At 49.5% G+C, this 12308-nt stretch overlaps 1 protein-coding gene and 1 long non-coding RNA gene across 2 annotated transcripts in view; both read left to right on the forward strand.

The window, feature by feature from the left end:
• Positions 1 to 137: 137 nt before the first annotated feature.
• LOC141042516 (uncharacterized) overlaps positions 138 to 12308 on the forward strand; it is a 40063-nt gene continuing 27892 nt past the window's right edge. The window contains exon 1 of the long non-coding RNA XR_012205638.1: positions 138 to 339. This is a non-coding gene — a long non-coding RNA (uncharacterized lncRNA). The remainder of the gene's footprint in view (positions 340 to 12308) is intronic.
• LOC123497900 (uncharacterized) lies at positions 1242 to 3016 on the forward strand. Its single transcript, XM_073495981.1, has one exon. The coding sequence runs from the start codon at positions 1306 to 1308 to the stop codon at positions 3001 to 3003; it is 1698 nt and encodes a 565-aa protein (XP_073352082.1). The 5' UTR covers positions 1242 to 1305; the 3' UTR covers positions 3004 to 3016.

A 12308-nucleotide genomic window follows, 5' to 3' on the forward strand; every position in this document is an offset into this window, starting at 1 on the left:
CGGCTCCGTCGATCTGCCAGACCTAGGTCGCCGGCGTGGCTGCTGTCTCAGGCGAGAAGAGGAGTGGTCGCGTTAAGACGCCGGGAGGGGAAACAGCCAACCGTGCTCAACGCCGTCCGCGGCAGCTGCAAATCGAGGCGGCGGCTGCAAATCGAAGGTCAGTGCGCGGCGGCCCTCTCTCCTTATCATCCCCTCTCGCTCGAGCCAGAGAAGGGGAGAGGAGGGCGAGATGAAGAGAGGAGGGAGATGGTGAGTCCATGGAGAAGGGCCACCGGGAGCAGATCCGGCCATCAGCGGCAAGAAGGCCACGCCCCCCTCTACCTCCGTGCCGTCACCCAGGTACTCATCCATCTTCCTTCTCTACCTGCTAATGGTTGTTTAAGTGTGTTTCATATACGCGTGTTCTGGTGTCATGTGGTATTAGGTTCAGGCATAGCATACTGATGCAATTGAGGTGCATCCGCTGGTGCCGAACAAACAACATAAAAGCCATCTTCAGCACCAAACTATCTATGCATCGATTGGTTAACTGAGAATGGATTTTCAACACCCGTGTGCCTAGGCACCCGGTTATTGTTAGTGTTATAATATAAGTCATGTACCCCTTTGTATTTATCCCGTTGTATAAGGAGTTTCCTGCATATGTTCCACACCTGTACATGTATATATATCGGCCTATGGCCTCATGGGAATATAAGTTGCTTATTCCTAACATGGTATTAGAGCCCTAGGGTTTTTTTCGCACGCGCAACTCGTGCTCTTCGATCCAATTTCCGGCGTCGATTGCCGCTGCTCCTCTCTCCGGCCGACTGCTGCTGCTCATCTGTGTACGCACAACCACAACTCTCTTGATCGCTGTTGTGTTCGTCCGCACCCGATTCTCCGCTGGCCGCTGCTGCCCCGATCCATCGGCCTGTCCGGATCGGGTCGCGCCCTCCAAATCGGGTCGCCTTGATCCACTCCCCGCCTGCTGGGTCACCCGCCGCAGCCCAAGACGTGCAGTCTGAGGTGTTCGTCCGCTGCTGCCGTTCATAGCCTCCAGCCCCAGCTCTTTTCTTCGTAAAAAACAAAGGAGCGTACTGCTCCTACCTGGTGCTGCTACGTGCTACTTGCTGCTACGTGTTGTCTCCTCAGTTCCTCTCGATCTGGTGGTTTACGTGCTCCTACGCGGTGCTACTACTGCTCCTTGGTGCTGTGTGGTGCCTCAGCTGCCGATTGTCAGTGCTACTAGGGTTCCGATCGGTTGCCTGCCGCTTCCGGATCCCGTCCCGATTGGAAGCTCTCTCGTCAGATTCTGTTAAAAAAATGTCTGCTGCATCGGGCTATGTTGCTGTCCCTCGCTGTCCGGTGATCTTCGATGGTACTATCTACACCGAGTTCGCTGGCTTCATGCGCATTCACATGCGTGGCATCCGTCTCTGGGGTGTTCTTTCTGGCGAGGTCTGCTGTCCGCCACGTCCGGTTCCTCCGGTGGCCCCTACTCCGCCGACTCCACCGGTTCTTCCTACGGACGCTAATCAGGCCGCCAAGGATGCGGCTAAGCTTGCTGATGAGGCTACTGATCGTGCTTATGATGAGAGGGTTTTGGCTTATGAGGAGGCTCTTCAGATGTATCATGGTGCTTTGTCTGTTTACACCCAATGGCTTGATGATGATGCTCGTGCTGCAGCTGTTCTCACTGCTAGTGTTCTGCCTCAGTTTGCTTCTGAGTTTCTGGGTCTTCCTACTGTCTTTCAGATGTGGACCTGTCTTCGTCACCGCTATGAGCCCTCTGGTGATGCCTTATACCTTTCTGTGGTTCGTCAGGAGCATGCTCTTCAGCAGGGTGACTCTACTATTGATGACTTCTATGCACAGAGTTCTGCTATCTGGCGTCAGCTTGATTCTCTCCGCAGTGCTGGTTGTCGTACTTGCCCCTGTTGCCAGGCTGTCCAGACCAATTTGGAGTTTCATCGCGTCTACGAGTTCCTGTCTCGGCTCCGTAAGGAGTTTGAGCCCCGGCGTGCTCAGTTGTTTGCTCGTGGCCGTATTTCTCTCATGGAGGCGCTTTCAGAGATTCGTGCTGAGGAGACTCGCTTACGTGGTGCTGGTTTGCTGGAGGTTCCCTCTGTGCTCGCTACTCGGGCTTCTTCCACTCCACCTGCTGCACCGACCCATTCTCGCTCGAGTGCTCCGCCGCTCTTGCCCACTCCTTCTGGAGGCTCAGGTCGCCCCCGTCCACATTGTGACTACTGCAACAATGATGGTCACATTGAGTCCCAGTGCTACACAAAGCGGAAACACCTGCGCAAGGCGCGATCATCATCCTCAGGGACTTCGTCATCTCCCTCGACAGCTTCAGCCATTGCTTTGACTGAGCAGGATATTCTGAGACTTAAGCGTCTGCTCGCGGCTTCAGGTTCTTCCTCGACGGGTACTGCTGGTTCTGTGACTGATGCTTCCCGCACTAAGCAACCGCCCTCTACACAGTCAGGTACATCCCCATGGGTTCTGGACTCTGGAGCTTCTTTTCATATGTCTTCTCATTCTTCCACTTTGTCGTCTCTTCGATCGCTGGATTCTCCTGTTCATGTCTTCACTGCTGATGGTACTCCACTTTCTGTTGCTAGTAGAGGCAATCTTTCCACTCCTTATTCTGTTCCTGATGTTGCTCATGTTCCCCGCCTTACCATGAATCTGTTTTCTGCTGGTCAACTTACTGATTTTGGTTGTCGTGTCATCCTTGACGTCGACTCTTGTTCTGTCCAGGACCGTCGCACGCACACTCTGGTTGGGGCTGGCCCTCGCCGCCGTGATTCTCAGGGTCTTTGGGAGTTGGACTGGCTTCATGTTCCTTCCGCTGCCACCACCATCGCCAGTTCCTCCGCTTCTGTCGCCTCTGTTACTGGTTCCTTCAAGCAGTGGCATCATCGACTTGGTCATCTGTGTGGTTCTCGGTTGTCGTCTTTAGTTCGTCGAGGTCTTCTGGGGTCTGTCTCAGGAGATGTCTCTTTAGAGTGTTAGGGTTGTCGTCTTGGCAAGCAGATTCAGTTGCCATATTCACATAGTGAGTCAGTGTCTAAGCGTCCTTTCGATTTAGTTCATTCTGATGTATGGGGTCCGGCTCCTTTCGCTTCGAAAGGTGGTCATAAATACTATATTATTTTCATAGATGATTTCTCTCGTTATACATGGCTTTATTTCATGACTTGTCGTAGTGAGGTGTTGTCTATTTATAAGCGTTTTGCTGCCATGGTTCATACTCAGTTCTCTTCACCCATTCGTGTTTTTCGTGCTGACTCCGCTGGCGAGTATATCTCTAAGATGTTGCGTGGTGTTCTTGCTGAGCAAGGAACTCTCTCTCAATTCTCTTGTCCTGGTGCTCATGCTCAGAATGGTGTGGCTGAGCGAAAGCATCGACATCTTCTTGAGACGGCTCGTGCATTGATGATTGCTGCCTCTCTCCCGCCTCATTTTTGGGCTGAGGCCGTCTCCACCTCCACCTATCTTATCAATATAACCTTCCGCTGCTCTACAGGGTGGTGTTCCTTTCGAGCGTCTTTTTGATCGTTCTCCCGATTATTCGATGCTTCGCTTGTTTGGTTGTGTTTGCTATGTTCTTCTTGCCCCTCGCGAACGCACCAAACTGACCGCCCAGTCTGTTGAGTGTGTCTTCTTAGGCTACAGTGATGAGCATAAGGGCTATCGTTGTTGGGATCCTATCGGTCGTCGGATGCGTATCTCTCGAGACGTGACTTTTGATGAGTCTCGTCCCTTCTATCCATGCCCATCTTCCTCGATTTTTTCAGTGGAGGATATCTCTTTCCTCACTTTTCCTGACTCACCTCTCACCCCCGTCGCGACTGTGCCTATTCGTTCCACTCCATCTGCTTCTCCACCTCTAGTCGATTTGCAGCCACCCTCTTCTCCGGTCTCCTCGCCTAGCATGTCACCGGATTCTACACCTTCATCTCCGGTGACTTCTTCGTCGCCACCCCCCGATTCTCCCTTGGCGATTCCTCCTTCTATTGTACCCTCTTTTCCTCAGCATTACACTCGTCGTTCACGACCTGTGGATGCCTCATTGGATGAGTCGTCCTCTTCTTCTCAGCCTACCTATGGCTTGCGTTCTCGTCCTCGTCCGCCCGTTGATCGCTTTGGATTTCCCATCGCTGGTGCTGCTGTTCTTGAGCCGACTTCTTACCGTCAGGCTGTTGTTCATCCTGAATGGCAGTTTGCGATGGCAGAGGAGATTGCTGCTCTTGAATGCACTGGTACCTGGGATCTTGTTTCTCTTCCTCCCGGAGTCCGTCCCATCACTTGTAAGTGGGTCTACAAGGTTAAGACTCGCTCCGATGGTTCTCTTGAGCGTCACAAAGCTCGTCTTGTGGCTCGTGGTTTTCAGCAGGAGCATGGTCGTGATTATGACGAGACTTTTGCTCTTATGGCCCATATGACCACTATTCGTACACTTCTTGCCGTTGCCTCTGCACGCCACTGGTCTATATCTCAGCTTGATGTTAAGAATGCCTTTCTTAATGGTGAGCTGCGTGAGGAGGTGTACATGCAGCCACCACCTGGGTATTCTGTTCCTGATGGCATGGTATGTCGTCTTCGTCGCTCTCTCTATGGCCTTAAGCAAGCCCCTCGCGCCTGGTTTGAGCGTTTTGCCTCTGTGGTCACTACTGCTGGTTTTTCAGCAAGTGCTCATGATTCAGCATTGTTTATTCACCTTTCTCCTCGTGGTCGGACTCTTCTTCTTCTCTATGTTGATGACATGATCATCACTGGGGATGACCCCGAGTATATTGCCTTTGTAAAGGCCCGTCTTAGTGAGCAGTTTCTTATGTCTGATCTTGGACCTCTTCGCTACTTTATTGGGATTGAAGTCTCTTCTAACTCTGATGGCTTTTTTATATCTCAGGAAAAGTATATCCAGGATCTTCTTGCTCGTGCTGCTCTTACTGACGAGCGCATTGTTGAGACTCCCATGGAGCTCAATGTTCACACTACTAGGAAAAGGGCTATAGATGGAATGGCCACTAATGGCGCACCAGACAAACGGTGCGCCATTAGTAACAAATTTTATTTATTTTTATTTTGCCAGACATACTAATGGCGCACCAGGACATAGTGCGCCATTACTAGTTGTAACTAGTAATGGCGCACCAGCAACATAGTGCGCCACTAAAATATTTTTTTTATTTTTTACTTTTTTGCAAAACTACTAATGGCGCACCTGGTGCAGTGCGCCATTACTAGTTGAAGCTAGTAATGGCGCACTGCTCCCCGTGCGCCATTAGTGTATATTTCATGGACACTTGATCTCGATCCCCCTCCATCTCGCGATCGCTATCCCACCTCGCCAGATCCGGTCCCCCTCGCCGCCGAGCACCCCCTGCACCCTCTACCCCGCTCCACCGGGCGCCGCCGCCGACCCCCCGCACCCTCCCCCGCTCCACCGCCGCCGACGACCCACCGCACCCTTCCCTGCTCCACCGCCGCCGCCGACGACCCACCGCACCATCCCCCGCTCCACCGCCGCCGACGACCCACCGCACCCTAGCTCCCCTGCTCCACCGCCGCCGATGACCCACCGCACCCTCCCCGGCCCGCTCCACCGCCGCCGACGACCCCCTGCACCCTCTCTGGCCTGCTCCACCGTCACAAATGAATGCTATAGCTAATTCCTCCCTCTCCCTCGCCAGTCCCCCTTCGTCCCTCTCCCCCGCGCCAGTTCCTCTCCGTCCGCTCCCAATCCGCGCCCCCGCCGCCTCCCTCTCCCCATCCTCCCCTCTGACCCTACCCCACTCTCGCTGGAGCAGCGCCGCAGGGCCGACACCAACCTCGCCCTCGCCCGCGCGCGCCGCAACCTCCGCCTCGCATTCAACAGCTACATATTCTACACCAAGGACAAGGACATGAAGAGCGATGGTTATCAGAACTCCGGGGTAACGATGGAATCCTACACCGGTAACGACAAGGACAGAGCACCCCCCCGCAACCCCCGACGACCCACCGCACCCTCCCCCGCTCCACCGCCGCCGAGCACCCCCCGCACCCTGTTTTTATAAAAATTATTACTGTTTTTATAAAAAAATATTACTGTTATGATTTAAACAAGTTTCAACATATTTAAACACAAATAAATATCAAACAGCATTTTAAATGCATTTTTTATAAAAATTATTACTGTTTTTATAAAAAAATATTACTGTTATGATTTAAACAAGTTTGAACATATTTAAACACAAATAAATATCAAACAGCATTTTAAATGCATAAAAAAATTGGGAAGCCTAGGAATCGAACCCAGGACCTCCTAGTGTGTGTGCTGCGTGCTGACCAGTCGGGCTAGTGGGCGTGTTCTGATGGAGGTAGGGTTAGGTGGGATATAACCTGACCAGTCGGGCAGTAAGTAAAACAAAATTCTAATGGCGCACCAGGGGGAGGTGCGCCATTAGAATCGACGTACTTATGGCGCACCAGGGGGAGGTGCGCCATTAGAATTTTTATACTTGTTCCCCTCGCACTGTCGCCTCCCTCCCTCCCTCGCTCGCCAGATCCCCCACTCCTCGACCCCAACCGTACGCCGCCGCCCCCTTGCTCCGCCCCCTCCGTCCGCCGAGCCTGCACGCCGGCGAGCGCGGCCCCGACGCGCCCATCCCGCCTGCCCCTGCCGTGCTCCGCCACCGGCCCCTGCTCTCCTTCGACCGCGGCGAGCGAGGACCCGGAAGAGCTCGGATCCCGACCGCGACCCCTTCGCCGACCCCAACCCCGACCCCTCCGGCGACCAGGTACCTCTCCTCCTTCCTCCTTCCTCCCTCTCTCCACCATTCCCCATTCCCTCCCACCTGTCCAGCGCCGACTCCATCACCATGGACTGACTCCCTCGCAGTCGAGATCCGCCCCGTCGACGTCTAGCAGCCCAGCTCGACCTCCAGCCACTCCAGCTCCCTGGTGCGCCAAAAAGGTGGCAGCTCGTAGGTAATAACACAGAAGCTCAAGGTGACCAGGGCTCAAGGTACTAACACAGAAGCTGACAATGGCCCATGCTCTAGTTCTGTCCATTCTCTACCACTTCGAGGGTAACTTTGAATTTCAGAAATTTCTGAAGAAACAAAATATGAACTGTATGATACAATATAGAGCAGACTTGGTGAGTCAAGTTTTAGCTCCTTTCTCCGAACTTCATCTCGTAGCTGACAGTAATCCAAGGCCTGAAATGTCGAATAATATTTTTCAGATAAGTTAAGAAGATCATAGGGCCTCTGTATTTGAGAAATGCACACACCCATATTGTGAAGACATATCAAACTAAAAAACAATTGCGAGCACTTTAAAAGAGGGTCCTCTGTTTCTGTTATTTTCTAATTCACTATGACCACTTTGCACACACGCAGATGTAATCAACATAACAACATCTGTATTCATCAACCTCTGATATGGATATCATACTCGTGTATTCAGTGATGGCCTAGTGTACACAAAAGTCAGTCACACACCAAACATTGGGAATGCATAGCCTATTGGAGTATTCCTTCTTGAGCCAGGCTCGTAGCCTCGTACATTGCTTTCAGTATGGGTGTAGAATGTCTAGCAGATAGTTCACTAGTATAACAACAATGGTCATTGTTTAGTATTTGGCACTTCTGTTTAGGTTAAAACAATGTTATTTTTTTGTTCTTTTGCAAAGATTAGAGTGCAGCAGCCTTGTAGATTGTGATTAATTACTATATGATTCAGTTCTAAATATTTTGTTTTATGATCCCAGTGCAAAGGAATTCATATTTTAGTTTACATCTGTCTATGTAGTGTGTTGTGAAGGCCAAGTTTGAGAAGTGGTGGTGTCGCAGAGCAATCCTCTCCCTTGACAGGTACAATGTCCACTCTTCCACATGTCTTAGTTTTTTGAATGCAATTGCTTCATTGCCATATTACATCATTAACTGTTATATATTCCAAATCGTGCAAAACTTCAATAGGGCAAACCTTATGTGATGATACACGTTGTTAGTTGCTACTAGAAAGTGTTGAGAGATATTAAAGCGGTGTAACAATTGCTGTCGGGTTTAGCAACTGATATCTTCTTCATCTCCTTTTGCACTGCTTACATGTAAGGTATTGTAGTTTAGGTGCTTCTTTCACCAGCTGCAAAACAATGCAGCTGGTGCTTGATGCATGTGTTAATGCATGCATAATGCTAGTAAGCTCCTGTTATGGGTCTCAAGCATGAATGTACCCCAAGATTTCTATTGGAACTGGACATGTGTTAATGCAATTAGGTGCTTCTTTCACCAGCTGCAAAACAATGCAATTTCATACGTTTTCACCAGCTGCAAAACATCATAAAAATACCATTAGGTACTTCCGTAAACACAAAAATAGAAACAATGCAAGACATGGCTTGTCTCTGATCCTCTGTTTTCTTTTTTCATTGGTTGCATTTTGATCCTAAATGTCAATCAATAAGTCTATTATTAGGAATCAGCAAAGTTGATTATCTATTCTACATAATTTCTAATCTGATGTTTGCATTTCCTAACTGTAGCATTTTTTTCTCAGACCAAGGCAAATGAAATCGACTAAAGAAAGAAATAGCATTTACCAATTACCACTAACCATGGCACTATTGTTTCACCTTAGATCATATGTTTGTTCTCTGATACACATGTGGGAAACCTTCTAAACAACAACCTATTAATGGTAGTTGTTCTTTGTATTGTGGAATACATCACATGTTTTATAAATGGGGTCAGATGTATAATTAGTCGATGTATAATCCTGGTACTAATTGGTCTCTTCTGCTGCTTATCAGAGATGGGGGGAAGCAGCCACCGCCGCTCTGCCTCACCGGAGTACGAGTTAGATGCTTTCGAGTTCTCCAGTATCATACTTGGGACTTCAGTATCAGCCACGAGGCAGGTATATAAAACGAGAGATCTCCCCTTCACCCATCTCATTATGATAACTCTGTTGTTTGCTACATCACTCCTTGTCCCAAATTGCAGAGGCTGCCTGACACTTTTATGAACATGCTGGGTGAAGATCCGCCACATAATGTGAAGCTCCGACAGGCCGGCAGCGGGGTTCGCAGGCTGTGAGACGTGGAGTTGGTGATCGAGGAGGGCCACATGTACCTGTGCCGTGGCTGGGAGAAGTTCTACAGTGCCTACGACCTACGGACCAGGTACTTTCTTCTCTTCAGGTACGACGATGACGCCACAATGCTCATCGTGAAGGTTTTCAACACGACTATGTGTCGCATGCGCTACACTGACGACGAAGATGCCAGTGCGTTCTGCCTCTTCTTATTCCTCTACATTTGGCTTTGTCTCACATCGATTGTTAACGACCATTGTTGCATTTGGACAGGCAATGGGAGCAGCAGCAGCGATTATGGTTGTAGCAAAAGCAACAGCGATTCTGGCTTTAGCGAAAGCAGCAGCGATTCTGGCAGCAGCAAAGACAGCAAGAAGGATGATCCGGACTAGAGTGGGGGAGAAGAGGAGCAGAGTGGGCCGCTGCAGGATGACGATGGGCATCAGGCTGAGGATGACCTAGCGCTGGTGGTGGCTGACCAAGGGCAAGAGATGGTGGTGGCTGACCATGGGCAAGAGATGGTGGTGGCTTACCATGGGCAAGAGATGGTGCTGGCTGACCATGGGCAAGAGATGGTGGTGGCTGAGGATGACCTAGCGATGGTCGTGCCCGTCCTGCCTGAAGGTGGCCTCGCGATGGTGGTGGTGCCTGACAATGACCACGCACCGGTGGTGGCGCCGGCGATCCCACAGCTGGGCGACATGACCACGCCAATTGTGGTAGAAGACTACATCCCACAGCTGCCTCCACCGCCTCGCCGCTCTTGGCGCATCAGGCTGAGGAAGGAGAAGGAGAAGAACAATGAGAACTGAACTATGTGAAACTTTTGTAATATGGTGTTGGATGGATAACGATGTTGGATGAACAATGTGAAACTTTTGTAATATGTAACGATGGAACTATGTGTTGGCTATGTATGTATATATGATGAAACTTGTGTGTTGGATATGATTGTTATATGGATGCTTGTTGTATATATAGGTGTTGGATATCTCATATGTGAAATAGTGACCTGAGATTAAGAAAAAAATGATTTTTTTTTAAAAAATGCTACTAATGGCGCACTTCCATCTGGTGCGCCATTAGTATACCAGTTACTAATGACGCACCTGTGGGATACTAATGGCGCACCCGTGGTGCGCCATTAGTATACCAGATACTAATGGCGCACCTGTGGTGCGCCATTACTAAAATATTCTAGTGGCGTGGTGCTAGTGGCGCACCAGTAGTGCGCCATTAGTAGGCAAAACTGGTGCGCCACTAGTAAGCCTTTTTCTAGTAGTGTCACCTCCGTGCTACTGATGGTGATCCTCTCCCTGACCCGACGCGTTATCGTCATCTCGTTGGCAGTCTTGTCTATCTAGCTGTCACTCGTCCGGACATCTCTTATCCGGTTCATATTCTGAGTCAGTTTGTCTCTGCTCCCACATCGGTTCACTATAGTCATCTCCTTCGTGTTCTCTGATATCTTCGGGGCACGATCTCTCACCGTCTATTCTTTTCTAGCTCCAGTTCTTTACAGCTTCAGGCCTATTCGGATGCTACGTGGGCTAGTGATCCTTCTGATAGCCGTTCCCTTTCTGCTTACTGTGCTTTTCTTGGCGGTTCTCTCATTGACTGGAAGACGAAGAAACAGATTGCAGTTTCCCGTTCGAGTGCTGAGGCTGAGTTGCGAGCCATGGCTCTTTTGACGGCAGAGGTGACTTGGTTACGGTGGTTACTTCAGGATTTTGGTGTTTCTGTCACTACACCGACTCTGCTTTTGTCTGACAGTACAGGTGCTATTAGCATTGCGCGTGATCCTGTGAAGCATGAGCTCACCAAGCATATTGGTGTTGATGCTTTCTATGTGCGTGCTGGTGTGCAGGATCAGGTTATTGCTCTTCTGTATGTGCCTTCCGAGTTACAGTTGGCGGATTTCCTGACGAAGGCCCAGACTAGAGAACAACATGGCTTTTATCTCTCCAAACTCAGTGTTGTTCATCCACCATAACTTTGAGGGGGGGGGGGTGTTAGAGTTATAATATAAGTCATGTACTCCTTTGTATTTATCCCATTGTATAAGGGGTTTCCTGCATATGTTCCACACATGTACATGTATATATATCGGCCTATGGCCTCATGGGAATATAAGTTGCTTATTCCTAACAGTTATCACCCCCGTCTGTCAAGAGAACAACAACTCGAGATCTGGACCAGGCCCTGTACCACTAGTTGTATTAGCAGGTCTAGGAATTCGTTAAGCGCGGACTGCAAATATTTGGAAGGAAACTGGGCCTAGGTGCCTAGCTGCTCGTGAAAGCTGAATAAAACTATTGCTTATTGATTGATTTGGTGCGGCATACAAGAGTATATAAGAGGGTACAAACCGACTTGGGGTAGGGGTACAAAACTGACTTGGATTAGAAGTCGTATACCATAATGACTACTCTAACATCCCCCCGCAGTATCAACGGCAGGCTCGACGACGTTGAGACTGAAACAGATATCTTGAAACGGCTTAGTAGGCAGTGCCTTGGTGAAAATGTCAGCAAACTGAGCCGTAGAGGGAACATGAAGCACCCGAACCTGACCAAGAGCAACCTTTTCACGAACAAAATAAATATCAATCTCAATGTGCTTTGTGCGTCGGTGTTGAACTGGATTGCTGGTCATGTAGACTGTTGATATGTTGTCACAGTAGACAATAGTGGCCTGCTCAATAGGCCTGTGTAGCTCGGAGAGTAACTGCCGAATCCAGATTGTATCTGCAACGGCATGTGCCACAGCGCGATACTCAGCCTCGACCGACGAACGTGAGACTGTAACCTATCTTTTCGAAGACCAATAAATCAAATTGTTACCAAGAAAAACACAAAAACCGGAAGTAGACCTTCGAGTGTCAGGACAACCAGCCCAGTCTGCATCAGAGTATGCGGTAAGCGAGTTTGGAGAAGAATTATTGAGGTGGAGACCATGATTGAGAGTTCCTTTTAAATACCGAAGAATGCGTTTAACATGATTATAGTGAGGAACCCAGGGATCATGCATATAGAGACATGCTTGTTGAACAGCAAAAGAGATTTCAGGACGAGTAATGGTGAGATATTGGAGAGCACCTGTTAGGCTACGATAGAGAGTAGGATCGGAAAAGGGTTCACCGGTAGCCGAAAGTTTAAAACTAGTATCGACAGGAGTGCGAGATGATTGACAGTCAAGCATACCAGCACGATTAAGAAGATCAAGAA

The sequence above is a fragment of the Aegilops tauschii genome, chromosome 3 (genome assembly GCF_002575655.3).
Source record: "Aegilops tauschii subsp. strangulata cultivar AL8/78 chromosome 3, Aet v6.0, whole genome shotgun sequence".
Taxonomy (NCBI): Eukaryota; Viridiplantae; Streptophyta; class Magnoliopsida; order Poales; family Poaceae; genus Aegilops; species Aegilops tauschii.

Coding starts and splice junctions, on each gene's coding strand:
- LOC123497900 (XM_073495981.1), top strand. CDS start 1,306: ATGTCTGCTGCATCGGGCTATGTTGCTGTCCCTCGCTGTCCGGTGATC.